We start from the raw sequence: 21,099 nt of genomic DNA, 5'->3' as shown, positions 1-21,099 counted from the left end.
TCGTCGCTCTCGGACATAAACATTGCCTCCTGCATCCAACATTATACTCCCATTATAGGATAACGGGGCAATTGCGGAGCGAACCGCGCACCTCCGGCACCATTTTTGCCGGGAACGAGGTAATCGGGACGGTCGACGACACTTGAGACACGCTGAACTATCTGAGGGACACAATTGTGCCACGTTTTGTCGCTCTCGGACATAAACGTTGCCTCCTGCATCTAACATAAGATTCCCATTATAGGATAACGGAGCGATTGCGGAGCGAACCCTACAATTGGGATTTTTAGGTTCGATTGGGGAAAAATATACACTTTTTTAATTGGGAATATGACCGAATACCGACCCAGAATTTGAACGAAAAACAAACTTGTGCATAAGCGCAGTCTGGTGAGGAGCTACCTTATCAGCTAATAAGACCACGCTACCTTGCCTGACTTTATAGCAGACAAGGTTGCTATTGAGCTCTGCTGGCCGCATATTGCATAAGACCCATTTTCGCATGAAAGTCTCAATTGATAAATACCAAAATGTTATTAAATGCATTCTTAATTGAAATTCTAATAAATATTTGATTGAACCACATACATTGTAAGTGCAAGTTTTTTATTAGCTCATAGGTAACAGTTTAAGTAAATATAAGATAACATTTCATAATCAAGATAAAGAGTGTTCATCTAATTATCAAATGGGAACAAAATGAAATTACAAGTACAAAACATATTGATGTACAATAAGCAAAACATGAAACAACCACTAACTTAATGAGAATACTGCGATGAGATAAACGTTTTTTCCTTTTATAAAACACAACATTAAATTTGTAAAACAATACTTTTAACTGATTGAACAATTTACCAAAATCACAAATTGATTTCCAATAATACAATATTTTGTGTTATTTAGATTGGAGTTTCCATGCAAGTCCACAGAAAAGTATTAAATCCCAATTGCCTATTATACATGTTATTAATCATCCAAACTTGTGTAACCAATTAAAAACATTGTAAATGGGTGTAATGTCACTCACATGGGTATAATTTGAACAAACTTGGTAGAGGACCACATAACAATCATACTGGTCAAATACCAAACCTCTGTGCCATGCGGTTTTCTAGATATTTTTGAATGTTATTAAAAAATAATTGTAAAGGAAATACGTAACCACACGTTAAAATGCAAGGGAAATAAGTAACAACACATAAAAGACAATTTAGACTCCCATGGACACAATTTGTACAAACCTTGTAGAGGACCACAGAGCCAAATTACTTAAAATAAATATCAGAGATTTGTTTAAGTATTGACAATATACATAAGGAAAACAGATAGCATCATTAGGGCTGGGTCAATATGACCCAATGGGCATGTTTTGAACAAAATTGGTACATAAAAACAATTTGAATTAACATGCACAAAACCAAATCTCTGGGTGTATTGGTTCCAGAAGAGATTATTTATTTAGAAGTTTTCCCTATACTTACAGCTGTAAATATCATAGAAACAAAAAAGCTTCATAACAATTCAAGTCTTAACCCTGGGGCATGATTTTAATAGACTTGGTAGAGGACCCATAAAAGTGTTTCATACCAAATAGACTTGGTAGAGTACCCATAACAGTGTTACATGCCAAACAGACTTGGTAGCGGACCCATAACAGTGTTACATGCCAAATAGACTTGGTAGAGGACCCATAACAGTGTTATATGCCAAATAGACTTGGTGAAGGACCAAAACGATGTTACATGCCAAACAAACTTGGTAGAACAATCATTATGACGTTACATTCCAAATAGACTTGGTAGAGGACCCATTATGATGTTACATGCCGAAAGACTTGGTTGAAGACCCATTATGATGTTACATGCAGAAAGACTTGGTTGAAGACCCATAATGCTGTTACATGCCAAAATAGACTTTGTAGAGGACCCATTATGATGTTACATGCCAAATAGACTTGGTAGAGAACCCATAACAATGTTACATGCCAAATAGACTTGGTAGAGGACCCATAATAGAGTTACATTCCAAATAGAGTTGGTAATGACATATAAGAGTGTTACATGCCAAATAGACTTAGTGGCGGACCCATAACGATGTTTCATGCCAAATAGACTTGATTGAAGACCCAAACGATGTTACATGCCATATAGACTTTGTAGGGGACCCATTATGATGTTACATGCCAAATACACATGTAGACTTGGTAGAGGACCCATAACTATGTTACATGCCAAATAGAATTGGTAGAAGACCCATGACAGTATTACATGCCAAATAGAATTGGTAGAAACCCATAAAAATTTTACATGCCAAATATTACACCGCAGCGCATTGTTGTTTTAAAGAATTTAAAGATACTTAACTAAAAGTCTACATTATTGCGGTGATACCTGGGAGCCGTTTCATCTTTGTTTGCAGCGTAGTTGAAAGTTGCAATTATTTGCAAATTTGCAACTGCGCTGCAACCAAAGATGAAAAGGCTCCCTGGAGTGACGCTATTTTTTACCTAAAGGGCATGACTTGAAATTTTGAAGAGGAACACTAGACAATGTAACACACCAACTATTTAAGCCCTAACGGTTATGGTTTCAGATATTATTTCTTGTTTTCATTTCTAAAATCTATCATTAGCTCTGATGACCTGCAAATGCAATGGAGTGAAATAATTTTCAACATTTTTGAAAGATCATTCCTGTGAAGTTCCCATAAACTCTGCCAAGCGGTTCAGGAGAAAGATTTAGAAGAAAACCTTTTTAGATGCACGGAATTACGGATGACCGAAGACAGGATTTCCTAAAAAATCTCCTAAACAACACTATCTGCTCAGATGAACTAAAACATACTCCTTTAATTTATCTTCATGAATGTATTATGGTATTAAGGAAACAATCTATATTCTTCTGTTATCTTCATTCACTCTGTTGGACATAGGGGTGTATAAAAATGCTGGTGCTATGAAGAAGAGCTTTCAGACCCTAAGAATGAAAACCACCAGTCTTCAAAGGCTAATCAGGGATGGTACTGTCTGCTTTATTGTGTTTTTTATTTAAAGGAAGACCCTTCTTCATTTAAATCTAGTTAACGAGGAAACTATTGTCCTTGATTAGGCTTTGCTGAATGCACAGGCCAATCTGGAAAAAACACTTTCGGCACATGCATTTCATCCCTTTTTTCACAGCGGGATTAAAATATTTCTGATATACAAGGTTACACAAACGCTGCTGAAAAATCCCTAAAGTACCTGTTAGACAAATCTTCAAATTCAATGAAGGTTAAACTCTTGTCAGACAGCTGGTCAACTTGTCAGTCATTCATGCTGGTTACAGATAAAATGCATTTTTTACATACTTTTGTCAGACATTGTTTCTGACAGCAACCAAATTTTTGTCAGGCATTTTAGTTTTTTTTTGTCAGATTGGTCTGGTAGTTGTCAGACTTGGCCTGGATTTCAAAGACTCAATTCTTAATACTGCTTTTGAAAAAAGTTCGAAAAACCTGAACACATCTTGTTAGTATTAAATTACTTACAATACAATTATATATTATAATATTAATCGTAAGAACTTAAAACTACACACCTTGCCTCTGACTTTTAAATGAAATACATGTTAATCAAAACATATAGATGCAATTTAAAAGTGTGGAAAATTGTCATTAAATCTATAGCCTAGTAAGAAAGTAATTTATTATTTTTCAAAAGGTACCGCTTTTAAAACCGAAAGTTGTTATTCTATACGTATACGTTCATTCATTTCGACAAACGCGAATATTTTAAGCTTTAAAGCGCAAAAAGGCGGATTTCTTCCTTGTAACCACCATATATATTGTAAGCCGAGCGGTATCAGTGATGTTGCATTTATGAACTTTCTTAAACACAACGCATTAAAAAGATAAAATAAGTCAGTTTCTGGTTTCTGCAGTTGTATTTATTAGAGGAGTAGATCTATCATAACTTACACCATAAAAACAGCACTATGTTTGGTAAGTTACACAACAAGGTCATTTTAGTACTTTGCAGTTATAATGGATGATGGCGATGGAACCAGTCGTCACTCTTTAGTTGTTGTTTATATTTTAGTTCAATGAAGATTTAAAACGAAAGTTAAATTAAGTAAAGTTGTAGTCTTATTTAAGATATGATAGCGTAAGTGAGTCGTATATTTTAGTTAATACCTTTGTTGTTGGCTTTTGACATCTTGGAAAAAGGTTACTTAAGTTACGAGCCAAGTATAGCCACTGAGCCAATTAACGACTGACGTCATCACAAAAACAGCTCTTTTTATAGGCTGTTGCTGAGGCTGGGCTTTGCTGGCAACCAAGCAGAACAAGACGTTCATGAAAGTATTTAACAGCGTAAAAGGGTTTTTACCATCATAAACAACATCTGCTAAGACAGCATTGCAAGTCTTACAAGAAAGCATCACATCAATTAAAAGCTTAGAAAATATCATGCATCACTAAACAATGCTTTCACAACATTTCTCAAGCATAGAGACAATATTTCGTTTTACACACAGTGAAAGCAATGCGAAAGCATTGCGCGAAAGTACTTTAAATAGTTCCCTATCAGCATTAATATCTGAAAGGACTACTAGAAGTATAAGTAACATTGTAACAATAAAACAGTTAACAAGTCATTATACTACGCATAACCATTGAGAAAACATATTTCCTCGAAAAGATATAAATTATCTGAGTAAAATTAAATTACTACGGCATGACCTTCGACATTGAAAATGGCTGACCTATGTAACATTCAACCCGCGTTCAAATTCAAAGCTGACGATTCAAATTACAAGTAATGGTGATTCAATAATGGAGAAAGCATAAACTGAATTTAACAAACATTTGATAAGGTTTGTTAAACCAGATATCAACAAGGTCAATTTGGATTATTAAAGTTAAACAGGTAAGGCGCTCTTATGTGTACATTTTTCGGACATATATGATACTCGGATAACAGTAATACAGGGTATTACAATATACTAATTGGCATAGATAAAATTAAATCTATAGCCTAGTAAGAAAGTTATTTCTTTTTTTTCAAACGTTAATGCTTTTAAAACCGAAAGTAGGATTTCTAGACGTATACGTCCATTCATTACGACAAACGCCATTATATTTAAGTTTTAAAGCGCAAAAAAGACGGATTTATAACTTGTAACCACCAGATATATTCTAACTGGCATAGATAAAATATGTTTTATATTTATATATATGTACTTAAATTTACTATACCAACTAAGGTGTATGGCTTTAACAATTACTTTTTCTTCCCTATTATCGCCTAAAGAATCATATTTGATTTCTTTTTTTCTACAATTTTTAATTTCATCAATGCATGTTAACCTATTAAACCTTCTTTATTGATCTGAAGAAATATAGAACGACACTATGATCTTAAAATAGATGTGTCAACGTATTAAAAAAAACTGAAATTAATATTAAACTTATGAACGATGTGCAGTTTAATTATTTTGAGACCACACTCCCTCCTGTATGTATCCACATGTACCTCATCAAGTTACCTCTCTGTTAACATGCATAACCACACACCTCACACTTGTACAGTTTCTCCTGTATGGATCTTCATGTGTTTCTTCAAGTCCCCACCCTGGTTACATACATAACCACACACCTTACACTTACACAGGCTTTCTCCTGCATGTATCTTCAAATGCCTCATCAAGCTACTACTATGGTTACATGCATAACCACACATGTCACACTTGTACGGTCTCTCTCCTGTATGTATCTTTATGTGTGCCTTCAAGTTACCTTTCTGATTACATGCATAACCACACACCTCACATGTGTATGGTCTCTCTCCTGTATGCGTCCTCATATGTGTCTTCAAGGTACCCTTCTGGGTAAATGCATTACCACACAACTCACACTTGAAGAGCTTTTCTCCTGTATGCGTCCTTATGTGTGTCTTCAAAGCATTACTTTTGTTAAATGCATTACCAGACACCTCACACATGTACGGTCTCTCGCCTGTATGTATCCTCATGTGCTTCTTCAAGATACCACTGTCATTACATGCATAACCACACACTTCACACGTGTACCGTCTCTCTCCTGTATGTATCCTCATATGCTTCTTCAATGCACAACTCTGGTTAAATACATAACCACACACCTCACACGTGCATGGTTTTTCTCCTGTATGCCTCCTCATATGTGTCTTCAAGGTACCACTCTGGTTACATGCATAGCCACATACATCACACTTGTATGGTCTCTCTCCTGTATGAACCATCATGTGTTTCTTCAAGTTGCCACTCCGTTTACATACATAACCACATACCTCACACTTGCACAGGCATTCTCCTGCATGCATCTTCAAATGTCTCACCAAGTAACGTCTTTCGTTAAATGTATTATCACAAACATCACACGTGTACGGTCTCTCTCCTGTATGTATCTTTATGTGTGACTTCAAGTTACCTTTCTGGTTACATGCATATCCACACACCTCACACTTGTACGGTCTCTCTCCTGTATGTTTCCTCATATGTGTCTTCAAGGAACCACTCTGGGTAAATGCATAACCACACACCTCACACTTGAAGAGCCTTTCTCCTGTATGCGTCCTTATGTGTGTCTTCAAAGCATCACTCGTGGTAAATGCATAACCACACACCTCACACATGTATTTCCGTTCTCCTGTATGTGTCCTCATATGTGTCTTCAAGCTACCACTCCGGTAACATGCATAACCACACACTTCACACTTGTATGGTCTCTCTCCTGTATGTATCCTCATGTGTGTCTTCAAGGTACCTCTCCGGTTAAATTCATTACCACACACATCACACTTGTACGGTCTCTCTCCAGCATGTTTCCTCATGTGTGTCTTCAATTTAAATCTCTGGTTACATGCATAACCACACACCTCACACTTGAAGAGGCTTTCTCCTGTATGCATCCGCATGTGTGTCTTCAAGGTACTACTATTGGCACATACATAACCACACACCTCACACATGAACCTTTTTTGTCCTGTATGCTTCCTCATATGCATCTTCAAGTTATAACTCCGGTTACATTCATAACCACACACCTCACACTTGTACGGTCTCTCTCCTGTATGTATCCTCATATGTTTCTTCAAGATATAACTCTGGTTACATGCATAACCACACACTTCACACTTGTACAATCTCTCTTCTGTATATATCCCCATGTAAGTCTTCATATCACAACTGTTATTATATTGATCATTTTCTTGCAGCCACTGATCCAGAACTTGTAGATCATTCTGTGTCAGTTTATCACCACCATGCATTTTCCTCAAATGACGCACACACGGGATTGCAGTTGTGAATGCTGTCTTGCAGTATACACATTGGTAAATTTCTGAAAAATAACAATAATTATTATAGGTCCTTTTCAGGACACATTTGAACATAAACAAGAGATGTGTTCGTCAGAAACAAAATACCACGGAATGCGCAGCTTTTATTTATCTTTAATTTGTTTTTATCATCTGGCAGGTACAGATAGTTTTTACAAGGGAAGTAATATTTTTACAGGGATATAATAAAAAATATTATTACCCTTGTAAAACTTAGCTGTACCTGCAAAATGATAAATAGAAATTATCTCCCTTTAAAGTTTATTACATACCTTGAATTTTTTTTTTTTTACCGTTGACCTTGAAGGATGACCTTGCCCTTTAAAACTCAAAATGTGCAGGTCCATGACATACAAATGAATGCCAAATATCAAGTTGCTATCTTCAATATTGCAAAAGTTATGGCCAATGTTAAAGTTTTCGGACGGACAGGCGAAAAGACAGTTCAAATGCTACATGCCACCACTCCAGGCGCATAAATCAACTAAATATGCATAATATTTGAACTATGAATATATATGTTTTGCTCCTATTGACCATACAATACTATTAAAACATTCATGAATTGATCTTCAATATTGCACAATTATTTCAAGTTAAACAAGAGCACCGCCTTGCGGGTGCAGACCGCTCATCTATTTTCTTTTTGAAGGTGAAAGGACTCTCAATTTAAATCACAAAGGAGGGAGAGGTGGAGTGAAGAGGGGTGTATAGTGTAGGGGTGTGGACATTTATTTCATTATCTTCCAAAAATGAAAAAAAAATATATAAAAATTTGGGGGGGGGGGGGGGAGGGGATTCTTGGGTGCTATGGTTGGACGGTATTTCAAAAATAAAATAATAAAAATATTTGTTTTTTAACCGTTTAAAAAAAAACAATTTTCGGGGGGGGGGGGTGGGTATAATAGTGTGATGGTGTGGTGGTCATTTGTGAGATGATCTTCAAAAAAAAAATGGGGGGGGGGCGTGGGGGGAGGAGATTTTTGGGTGCGATGGTTGGACGGTATTTCAAAAATAAAATAATAAAAATAAATATTTGTGTTTTTTAACCGTTTCAAAAAAAAATGGGGGGGGGGTGGGGTGGGGGGGGTATAGTGTGAGGGTGTGGTGATCATTTGTGATATGATCTTAAACAAAAAATTAGGGGGGAGGATTCGGGGGGGGGAGGGCACGGGGGATGGTTTGGGTGGAGTCTATTGTGGTATGTCAGGTAAGAGTAGTTTTGTCAAAGTATCAATCAAATCTAATCATAAATAAAGAAGTTATGGCAATTTTAGCAAAATTTAATAATTTTACCTTGAGAGTCAAGGTCATTCAAAGGTCAAGGTAAAATTCAACTTGCCAGGTACAGTAACCTCATGATAGCATGAAAGTATTTGAAGTTTGAAAGCAATAGCCTTGATACTTTAGAAGTAAAGTGGATCGAAACACAAAATTTAACCATATATTCAAAGTTACTAAGTCAAAAAAGGGCCATAATTCCGTAAAAATGACGACCAGAGTTATGCAACTTGTCCTTTTACTGTCCCCTTATGATAGTTTGCGAGTGTTCCAAGTATAAAAGTAATATCTATGATACTTTAGGGGTAAAGTGGACCAAAACACAAAACTTAACCAAATTTTCAATTTTCTAAGTATAAAGGGCCCATAATTCCGTCCAAATGCCAGTCAGAGTTACATAACATTGCCTGCACAGTCCCCTTATGATAGTTAATAAGTGTTGCAAGTATGAAAGCAATAGCTTTGATACTGTAGGAATAAAGTGGACCTAAACACATAACTTAACCATATTTTCAATTTTCTTAGTATAAAAAGGGCACATAATTCTGTCAAAATGCCAGTCAGAGTTACATAACTTTGCCTGCACAGTCCCCTTTTGATGGTTAGTAAGTGTTGCAAGTTTGAAAGCAATAGCTTTGATACTTACGGAATAAAATGGACCTAAACACAAAACTTAACCAAAATTTTCAATATTTTAAGTACAAAAAGGGCACATAATTCTGTCAAAATGCACGCCAGAGTTATCTAACTTTGCCTGCCCAGTCCCCTCATGATAGTAAGTAAGTGAACCAAGTTTGAATGCAATAGCATTGATACTTTCTGAGAAAAGTGGACCTAAACGCAAAACTAAACCGGACGCCAACGCCGACGCCAAGGTGATGACAATAACTCATAATTTTTTTTCAAAAAATAGATGAGCTAAAAATTAACAGCCAACAAACCTTCTCCATTGACATATTTAGGTCTGAAGAGCAAGTTCTTGTCTCTGATGAGGCCAAGTTCTTTGGCATATTCATCTCCATACCAGACCAGCAGTTCGTCTCCTGTAGCAATAGAAGCATAATATTTACATCAACATTTGCGCCATTTGACCTGTGTTCGAGCTTCATCCTAGAGACCCAAGTCTTACCTGTGATACACAGTCATATAAAGAAGAACAAGAGATGTGTTTGTCAGAAACACAATGCCCCCTAATGCGCCGCTTTGTTTTACCTTTGACCTTGAAGGATGACCTTGACCTTTCACCACTCAATATGTGCAGCTCCATGAGATACACATGTATGCCAAATATCAAGTTGCTATGTTCAATATTTCAAAAGTTATTGCAAAACTTAACTGTACAGTAAAGTTTTGGGACAAAATGACAGACAAAAAGAAAGAAAGACAGGCCAAAAACAATCGATCCGGGGGAATAAAAATTGTGCAAAGTTGTTACAGAATCCCATGATTCATAGTGAAGTTATGGCTTTATTATGACTAGTTAATCAAATTTGTGATATTTGACCTGAATATGGTACCTTGACCTTGTTTATAGGGTTATGGGTCTTGCATGTGACTCAGTTCCAGATAATTGAGAACCTTGACGGTTTGTTAAAATATTAATAAACAAGAGATTGCAAGCAATATGGTCCTCTACCGGTGAAACTTCACCATTGTCAGTATTTTTTATATACTAGTATTTGTTGCCATAGCAACCAGAATTCTTGACGTAGGAACAAAATGAAATGACGTGCATAATCTCCATATTGCCATTTATCCATGTTTCAAGTTTCATGAAAAAATATGAAGAACTTTTAAAGTTATCGCAGGATCCAGAAAAGTGTGACGGACAGACTGACAGACAGACAGACTGACAGACAGACAAATCGCAAACCATAAGTCCCCTCAGGTTTCACCGGTAGGGGATAACAATCAAATTTGTTGAATTGATATCATCCACCAATATGCTTCTGGACACAAAATGTTATATTTGACACTCAAAAAAGCATTTTTTAAGATACAAAGGACCATAACTCCTTTATAAACAGATGGTGTACAATGCCATTTGGCGTGCATCATCCTCTTAGCCATATATACACTCATACCAAGTTTCAATTAAATCAGCCAAAGCACTTCCAAGATATGGCTCCCGACACACAACAAAGCATTTTTTCAAGATACAAAGGGACATAACTCCGTTATAAACAAATGGTGTACAAAGCCATTTGGCATGCATCATCCTTTTAATATATATATATATATATATATATATATATATATATATATACTCATATAAAGTATCAATGAAATCCGCCAAAGCACTTCCAAGATATGGCTACGGGCAGACGGGCATTTTACTATTTCGGGTCACCGTGACCTTGACCTTTGACCTAGTGACCTAAAAAATCAATAGGGGTCATCTACGAGCCATGATCAATGTACTTATGAAGTTTCATGATCCTAGGCCTAAGCGGTCTTGAGTTATCATCCGGAAACCATTTTACTATTTCGGGTCATCGTGACCTTGACCTTTGACCTAGTGACCTGAAAATCAAAAGGGGTTATCCGGAAACCATTTTAAGATATCATTGAGACCAATCTTCTGACCAAATTTCATGAAGAGTGGACAATAAATGTGGCCTCTAGAGAGTTAACAAGGCAAATGTTTACGCCGCACAACGGACAACGCACGACGGACAACGGACAAAAGGAGATCACAAAAACTCACCATGAGCACGTTGTGCTCAGGTGAGCTAAAAACAAGAGCACTGCATAGCGGGTTCCAACGGCTGTGGGTGCAGTTTTGAATAAATTAAAGCTTGTCAGAAGAAAAGGAAGAAAGGTAAGTTGCGAGAAGAACTCATCTGAGATACTATGCATCTTTATATAGAATACTTTTATTTTAAGCATTATATTTTATAATTATATTTATAATTATAATTATATGTAAAAGTTGTATATTAGAGGTCACATTGACATTGACCTTTGACCTAGTGACCCAAAAATTGGTGTGGCCTGTAAAACTGATCAAGGTGCAGCTGCATATAAAGTTTCAAAGTTGTAGATTGAAGCACTTTGATTTTAGAGCAAATATTCAAAACCTTAACAAAATTTTAAGGTTTTAGCATGACGCGGACGTTGGACAAGCTGGCTATAACAATACCTCGGGTTTTCTCCGACAACAGCTGAGCTAAAAATCAACATGAGCATATTGTGCTCTGATCATAAATATCAAAATCTTGTATCAAAATAAAGTTAAATCTACTGTTAAGGAGTAATAGTATGGCATCTTAAAAAGCAAGAGCACCTTATAGCAGGTGCCAAAGCTCGGCTGTGGGTGCAGTTTTGAATACATGTAAATGAAAGCTTGTCAGAAGAAAAGGAAGAAAGGTAAGAGGTGAAAAGAACTCATCTGAGAGACTTAATATGCATCTGTACATAGAATACTTCAGTAAAGGATTATAATTTATAATTATATTTATAATTTGATGTTAAAGTTTTATATTAGAGGGCAAAGTGACCCAAACATTGGTGTGGTATGACGACGAGTTCGCTATGACAATACCTCGGGTTTTCTCCGAAAACAGCCAAACTAATAAAGTCATACATTTATAAATTCTACTTCCACACAGTTCATACAGTGACACACAGTGAATTTTCCGTTCAAATTACCCATTGGCATGGCACAAAAAGAATATATTTTCTCCATTGGGACCTTAGAATTCATAATTATTTCAATTTTTTTTTAAATAAGTTTAGACATTTTATTCATCTTAAATCCAGCTCTATAAGTTTACCCTTAGTAAATATAATATTAAAATCACTTTTATCATCAATTTGTAAGTATTTGTTAGCAAAAAATAAACAACACTAATTTGCCAATTGAGTCAAAACGAGGCGATATTTCCCAATGCAATGAGACCTGGCCTAATTCCCAAAATGGTGAAAAAAAAACACTGTCATATTTATAATGGTCACCCATTACTTAAATCAACCACATGAAATCAAAGACATGAAGCGGTATTTTTTTTCTATTAGGGTGAGAGGGGAATAGGGAGCTGAAGATGCAGACTCTCAGATAGAGAAATCCGCATAAAGTTTACCTTTTGTTTGTTTCTTTCTTTCCATATCTGGGGTCAAATCTTCTTTGCTGTCAGAGACTGACTTGTCCACGTTCATGTTGCAACTCCGAGCAGCAGATTTCTCTGCAGCCTTGGCCTGATAGGCGTGACCCTTCATGAAATCCGGTTTGATGGCCGGAAGACCTGTTTGAAGAAATATAACTTAGAACCATGGCACAATAGGTGGGATCTTTCATGAAATCTGTTATTTTTGGCGGAAAACGTTTAAAAAAAACATGTCTGAAAAAAATTGCCCAAATAGGCAAGCGGGTTCATCATCATTACATGAGGTCCATAGAATGAAATTATAGTTCTGTTTGATATTCAGTACCCATAGAACACATGATCTCAAAGTTGGGTGTGATATACCATACCCATATCACACATGATCTTGTAGTTCCATGTGATATACCATACCCATATAACACATGATCCCATAGTTGTGTATGATATTCAGTATCCAAATAACACATGATCCCATAGTTTGGTGTGATATGCCATACCCATATAACACATGATCTCATAGTTCCATGTGATATACCATACCAATATAACACATGATCCAATAGTTGGGTGTGATATACCATACCCATATAACACATGATCTCATAGTTGGGTGTAATATACCATACCCATATCACACATGATCTCGTAGTTCTGTACAATTTTCTTGAGTCTCTTCTGCTCGTGGAACGTCATCTTGTCCAGCTCCTGCTTGGTGAAGAATCGTTCCAATTCCACGTCCTTCTCCAAGGGCTGATCAAAGTTCCCATCGTCTTTACACTGAATATGCAAAAAGTAAATATGCACAGTAAAAGGCTAGTAAAAATTAACTTCTATAGTTTTCACTCTACGTATATATAGAACATTATTTAACCCAGAGATTATTTCATATCTAAAGATATTTTTTTACTTATATCTCAAACCAAACAAAAAAAGCATGATTGCCCTAAACAGGCTACAGCATTTACATGAATCCATGGTTCACAAATGACAGAATCTGGACCTGGTGATATACATGCAGTTTAAGGGCAAATATTTCTGCAAAGAATAACGTGAAATACCTAACAAGCGCACCGCATAACGGGTGCCAACGCTCGGAAACGGGTGCATTTTTTAATAAATGAAAGCTTATCAGAATATTTTTTTAGAGGTCACAGTGACCTTGACCTTTTACCTAGTGACCCCAAAATTGGTGTGGCGTGTAGGAATCATCAAGGTGCATCCACATAAGAAGTTTCAAAGCTGTAGGTGGAAGCACTTTGATTTAAGAGCCAATGTAAAGGTTTTAGCAAAGTTGCTGATGGACGGCTGACGGCGGACGTCAAGCTGGATATGACAATATCTTGGGATTTCTCCGAAAACAGCCAAGCTCAAAAAGATATCTTGCACTTCTACATAGTATAAACAACCTCTCTATAGCATAAAGTTTCCTGTTGATATACAGAACACTGAGCGAGTAGTTTGCGACTTATAACACATGTGCAGCATGACTATGGACTTAATGGCCAACCGTAAATGTGATTCCAGTATAACCAAACTAACTTCGTTTGCTAGAGTAAAATTACCAATGGCTTGAATCTGTTTGCAGTTGTTGACATTTCCTTTGAATTCACAAATACAAGAGTATCTGCAAATATACAATACACAGTCTCAATAAAAGACAAAAATAATTTTGGTTAATTAAATTGAAATTGTACACAGAACAAGCACACTACCCGGACTATTCGTTTACTTTGATTATATATTACTTTTATAACTTTTGTAAATATCAATACCTCTTACTGAAGCATCCCTGGGCTCAACTACACAGCTGGATGAACCTGGATCACAAACCGTCAGAGTTGAATCAGAGCTCTTGCTTATCTCTGTGTTTCTTTCAATGAATATCTTTTCAAAGTCATCAGAAGAATATTCCCCAGACTTCACTTCTACATTAGAATTCTCTAATAATTTATCATTTTTGGAGGGCATGGCATACCAGCCAGCCAACAAAAGTTTGTCATCAGCGTCCTTTGAAACATCGGACGGACTCAGTTGGTGGGTTGAAGATGTTTCTTCGTTTGATGTTTCAGCATTCATATTTACAGGCACATATGTATTGTTTGCACTAGGCGGCCACTGATTTGCAGAAGTTGTAGCCAGCATATTCAGAAATAAAGTACCACTTCCTGAACTACTGGTAGGTAAATAATTGGCTGTTGTCTTCACCTGTCCAAAAGCAGCTTGCCCATGGGAAACACTCTCCATCTGTGGGTTCTGTTGCTGAACTGAAGGATGGAATAATATTATTTTGTTTATAACACCAGACTATTTGTTCTACTAATGAGAGCACACACGATAAATGATTACGAGAAACATGGCAAAGCTATAAAACAGGGTCTTAAATCTTTAACATAATAATCTAATTTTAATAAATTATAAACAACAGTGACCTTGACCTTTATACAATTGGCTTGAAATGTAAACCAAAGCTGAGTTTACATACAGGGTTAGAACCTGGTAAATTTGAAATATAATGTTGAAAAATAAAAGTAATAGTAAAAGCTCACACAATTCTGCAAATGAAAATTTACAAAACATTAATGAAAGAATGTGGATAGGCTTTTTGAATTGAATTATATTGCAAAAACATTGAATGTCAATTAAATTGAAATAGGTAATAATGCATCTTAACGGAATGATTTATATAACAAATAATTGAAGTAAAAATAAAACATAAAAGGTATGTAAATTCAATGATATGTTGGTTGGTAAATGCGTGCTAAACAATTTCTGCTAATTGGCTGCTGTCAATTTAAGATGCATACCAATAACTTGAAGTTTACTCAACCTTTTTTGTTGCATTATCTACAGTTTTCAGTAGAAGCTACATACAATAATAAAAAATACATAATATTTAAAAAAAACAAGAGGGCCTGAAAGGCCCAAAGTCGCTCACCTGAGATAAAAAGAAATGACCTGTTCTTCAACAACAATGTGACTAAACTATTTTTATTCTTTCCAAACATTCATCATTTATACTTACACATGTAAGCAATAATGCAAACAATTCATATAGAAATACAGTTCATAAACTTTCAAAAGTTTATCGTAGTTAAAACAATGTTTAAAAACCATTATACACTTTCATGTCTAACTTGGTCAACAGTTTGTGTTCAGTATGAGGCAAATGCCTGTATAAAGCACTGGGATAAACAGACACCCATGATCACTATAATTGAATTCACTCAATTCACTTCACTGAACAAATAATTAAGAACTCACTTTCATTGTATTATTCACTTAAGTCTAATGTTAGACACTTTCAGAAAACAAACAATTTAAATCAATTTCTTCGGCTTTGATTAATCACTTATATTTTGCGTTAATCACAACACACTAAGTCACTTTAATTAAAAGATTAGCTCAGATTTGTCATTTAATAAATTCACTATGTTCACTCATCACTTATTAAAAGCATTAACTTGTTGTTGCATAAATTCACTAAGTCCTGTTCTTTATTAAATCACTCACTCAATATTTTCACTTTGAGTCAAAATACTAATTCACTTTGCCTTAGTAATCACTTAACTAATAATTGCACTTAGTTAAAAGAACTAAACTAACTCCACTAACTTAACATTCCCAGTTAGTGAAACACAGTAAATCATTAATTCAAAATTTTCATTAGAGAAAAATAAGACTAATAAGTCACTTTTACTTGGTGAAATTTCAACTTAGAACATTAAACTCACCTCCATGATAAAACTAACAGTTGCTACTTTAAACAGGTCTGGCAGATAAGTAATTCACTAACCCCAATCTTTCAATTAGTGGTCTAACTCTTTCAACTTAGAGCCAGGAGGTCTAGCATTAGTCTTTCACATGTATACCCAGATGTTTGGGTTGATTAGTTCTTATGGGAGAGGTCAACAATGTGCCAGTCCCCTGATTCTGAAGTGTAGCAGGCATAGTTTCATAGGTAAACATCCAATCAAATGAGAGCACTGCTATTCTTAGCATCCAGGTAAAGATATTAAGCACTGATCAAAGATATCACTGACCACTGATGTAAACTATCTGCACTTACAAGAGTTTAAAGCATTTATTTCATTTCTTAAGAATTATCATACAATGAAAATATACCTGATCTATCATTGATGAATTCATAAGTTATTAACTATCATCACTGAATTTAAAAGTTATTAAAAATTGTATTTAAAGAATTATTATTGTTAGAATAAAAACAAAGTAAACAATTACAAGGCATGCGTTACAATACATATAAAGAAAACTGCCCCCCATGTTTTTCCACCCATCATGGCCGGCAGGGCTCGGCCGTGAGGGCGACATCTTTGCCCGGGACATAATAATGTCGCCCTTAAATTACATGAAGGAGAAGTTGACTTCGCCTTCTTTTTTTACAACATCGACGTTTTTTTCTCTCAACTTTTTAATCTAAAAATTCACATGTCATAAAATCACCGATGACGCTTGCTATGTAATCAGTTTATTATCACAGCAAACGATCGACTGCTGCGAAAGCTTATCCAGGCAACTAGCATGCATGGGCTTTCACTCCAAACAATAACGGTTTAGATCAAAAGATCAAAGCGAGTGTCATTTCGACGACAGTTTTGATAGTTCTCCGTTCTGCAAGCGCAATTAGTACACGCCTTGCAGGCGGAGTTAAGCGGTACATTAACATCGATAGTTACCAATGAGAACGCGCGCATTGTATATACATATGCAGTAGTTTACCTGAGCGATGAAATGACATCGTTATAGACATGTATTTACGCTCAAAAAAGTTTACACGCGCAACACATTCCCAACAGTAAATATGAATACGATTTATTCTAGTATGTTCTTCTGTTTACTTGTTCCGTGTTTCAAAACTCTTAAACACTAATTATCCAGTCGATGTGCAATTTATTTTGTCAGACATTAATTCATAACCATATAAACGAAAACTAACAACTCACCCGTGCAAACTGTAGTGCTTATTTCCATAATTTTATATACCGTATCCATACGTAAACGACTTTATTTTATATCCCGCAACCTCTTTGCGCGTGCTGTAAGTCGTCTAATGATTACGTGATACATGTAATTGATTGACCATTCGATAATTACAGGTTTTTGGCAGACGGCACGGTTAAAGAAAGTCGGAAAATTATTAAAGAAAAACAAAATTGATCAAAGGTCTATTAATTACGTAGATCCACTACTGTTAAAGTCCAGCGAGTTTTGTCAGTTTGTTAATCCACCGATAATTACGAGTAACACCCATCTTATATAAACTGGAATCACAGTTCATTTTTATACTAACAATATAAAGAAGTGAAACTCCAGCTGCTGGAGCAGTATTGAATTTTCATTAAAAACAATTAGTTGGTCCTTTATTTAAGGCAAGTGACCGATTGCCCAAACAGTACAAAACAGCACAATACAGCACAATACAAACCAACATAAACACAAAATATGAATAAAGCTGGGGTCACCGCCTTGGAACGGTCAATGCAAAGCATTGGGGGTTTAAACCTGGTTATAGAGCGCTCAACCTCACACTTGGCCCAGCAATATTCATAATACATTCAAGTGTATATAAAATTTAACGTCATAGCATTGTAACTCAAATTAAACAATAATACAAGAGTTCCGCGGTCGGAGATGACCGCATTGAAGCCGGATTTTTGATTTAAATGACAGGAAAGTACCTTTCGTGTTTTTGTCAATGCAATACTTAAATTACTGAAATATTGTTCAAAGGTCAAAATGAAATGTAAGTACTTTTCAAGGCATGAGCAAACCTTGTGTTATGTTTTGAATGCATGCATATACATGAACAACAATAACATTTAAGGTCACAAATATGAACTTGAATTGACAATTAGGAAAGTTTGATCTCAATTTTTTTATTAGCAAATTAGTAACATATTGTTTGAAGTTTCCATCAATTTCATTATCAAATGTAAGAAAATAAACTTTAACATTTTTACATTCAAGGTCACAGTGACCTTGACCTTCAAATGAATGACCTTGAAATGTCCAGTGGTTACTTACTAGTTCTGGCCAACCTTCATGTCAAGTTTCAAGACTCTAGGTCCAAGCATACCAAAGTTATAACAACTTTAACATTTTTATATTGAAGGTCACAGTGACCTTCACCTTCAAATGAATGACCTTGAAATGACCAGTGGTCATCTGTTAATCCTGGCCAACCTTCATGTCAAGTTTGAAGACTCTAGGTCCAAGCATACCAAAGTTATACCATGAAATAAGAACTTTAACATTTTTACATTCAAGGTCACAGTGACCTTGACCTTCAAATGAATGACCTTGAAATGACCAGTGGTTACTAACTAGTTATGGCCAACCTTCATGTCAAGTTTCAAGACTCTAGGTCCAAGCATACCAAAGTTATAACAACTTTAACATTTTTTATATTGAAGGTCACAGTGACCTTGACCTTCAAATGAATGACCTTGAAATGACCAGTGGTCATCTGTTAATCCTGGCCAACCTTCATGTCAAGTTTGAAGACTCTAGGTCCAAGCATACCAAAGTTATACCATGAAAGGTCCAAGCATACCAAAGTTATAACAACTTTAACATTTTTTATATTGAAGGTCACAGTGACCTTGACCTTCAAATGAATGACCTTGAAATGACCAGTGGTCATCTGTTAATCCTGGCCAACCTTCATGTCAAGTTTGAAGACTCTAGGTCCAAGCATACCAAAGTTATACCATGAAATAAGAACTTTAACATTTTCGAGCACGCCGCCCGCCCGCCCGCCCGCCCCCCCGCCCGCCCGCCCGCCCGCCCGACAACATCAATCTATAAGCCGAGATTTTTTCGAAAAAAATCCGGCTAAAAAGGGAATTAAAACGCATTCAATTTAATTACTATTTAATTACTCAATTGCATTGAAGATACAAGAGTAACAGAATTACAACTTTTTGACGAACGATCAAATAAAACTATTAACAATTGTCGCCTAAATTTAATAAACAAAATCTCTGTAAATTGCTTGAAGACTTAAAATCTAAATTCGTCTTAGTTCCTGCTGATAAGGCTGCTAATAATGTTATCATAATATGACGAGTGTTTTATGTTCAAACTATTTCACAAGAACTTTCACAAACTACATCATATTGTGAGTACAATAAGCTACCTAATGAAATTATTACCGACCATATTGCCCAATGCATAAAGTTAAATGTAATAGTCAATATTACTGACAATAAATTGCCATCACTTTACTGGATACCTAAATTACATAAGACGCCATATAAAAGTCGTTTTATCGCTAATTCAGTGTCTTGTACCACCAAACAATTATCAGTGTATCTTACATCTGCATTGAGTGCTATTAGATATCATATAGCTAAATTTTGTAATAAAGTTTATGAAAATAGTAATATTAACCTATTTTGGTCAATAAAAAACACCTTAGAAGTTATTGATAAAATTGAAAATAAAAAATATAAGGTGTCGCAGGTAAGTATTTATGATTTTTCGACGCTATATACAACGCTTCCTCACGCTTTAATAAAATCCAAACTTGTTTCTTTGATTGAAAAAACTTTTGCTAGAGAGAAATGTTTGTATCTAGCTTTAAACACTAAAACAGCTTTTTTTACTAATCAGATATTAGATAATTACATCATTTGGACTGGTCTTGACTTTTGTGCAGCACTTACTTTTCTTTTGGATAACTTGTTAATTGAATTTAATGGTAAAATATTTAAACAAATTATTGGCGTTCCTATGGGTACTTATTGTGCGCCACTTATAGCTGACCTTTTTTTATATTGTTATGAAAGCGAATTAATGTTAGAATTATCTAAAACTAAGCAAGTAGATTTGATAAATTGTTTTAACCTTACTAGTAGGTACATTGATGACATACTTAATTTAGATAATCCATTATTTGAACAATATATTCACAAAGCTACCCAAAAGAACTAGTCTTAAATAGATCGTGTATATCCAATACAGACGCTGCGTATTTAGACTTACATTTAACTATTAATAATAATTTGATCAAAACTAGTTTATACGACAAACGGGACGATTTTAACTTTGAAATTGTGAATTTTCCGTTTCTAGATGGCAACATCCCTAAAGGACCTTCCTATGGTATTTACATTTCGCAGTTGGTACGTTATGCCAGAGCATGTTCGTGTATTAAAGATTTTAATGATCGTAATCTAATATTAACTAAAAAATTGCTTAAACAAGGCTTTTTGTATCATAACCTAAGAAATAAATTTGCTAGATTTTACTCTAAGTATGGTGATTTAATTTCAAAATATAATGTTTCTTTAAAATGGCATTTAAATAATGGAATCTCCCATCCATCAT

General features: G+C 35.3%; 1 protein-coding gene across 9 annotated transcripts in view; it reads right to left on the bottom strand.

The window, feature by feature from the left end:
- Nucleotides 1–21,099, bottom strand: part of LOC127838901 (zinc finger protein 160-like) — a 91,507-nt gene that overhangs the window by 59,489 nt on the left and 10,919 nt on the right. The window contains exons 1-4 of one of the 9 annotated variants that reach the window (XM_052366975.1): nt 14,523–14,986; nt 14,313–14,374; nt 13,377–13,527; nt 12,727–12,888 (exon numbers count right to left, since the gene is read on the bottom strand). The exons of 1 other annotated variant lie outside the window; for it this stretch is intronic. In XM_052366975.1, coding sequence (XP_052222935.1) covers nt 12,727–12,888; nt 13,377–13,527; nt 14,313–14,374; nt 14,523–14,892 — 745 coding nt within the window. In that variant the 5' untranslated portion in view covers nt 14,893–14,986. Of the gene's footprint in view, nt 1–12,726; nt 12,889–13,118; nt 13,131–13,376; nt 13,528–14,312; nt 14,375–14,522; nt 14,987–15,179; nt 15,244–16,011; nt 16,161–21,099 lie in introns of those variants that run through there. 7 more of the 9 variants (XM_052366979.1, XM_052366980.1, XM_052366982.1 and 4 more) reach the window with 7 other exon arrangements.

Source organism: Dreissena polymorpha, chromosome 7, assembly GCF_020536995.1.
Source record: "Dreissena polymorpha isolate Duluth1 chromosome 7, UMN_Dpol_1.0, whole genome shotgun sequence".
Taxonomy (NCBI): domain Eukaryota; kingdom Metazoa; phylum Mollusca; class Bivalvia; order Myida; family Dreissenidae; genus Dreissena; species Dreissena polymorpha.
The sequence above is the reverse complement of the archived record's forward strand: the minus strand, read 5'-3'. Positions and strand labels throughout refer to the sequence as shown.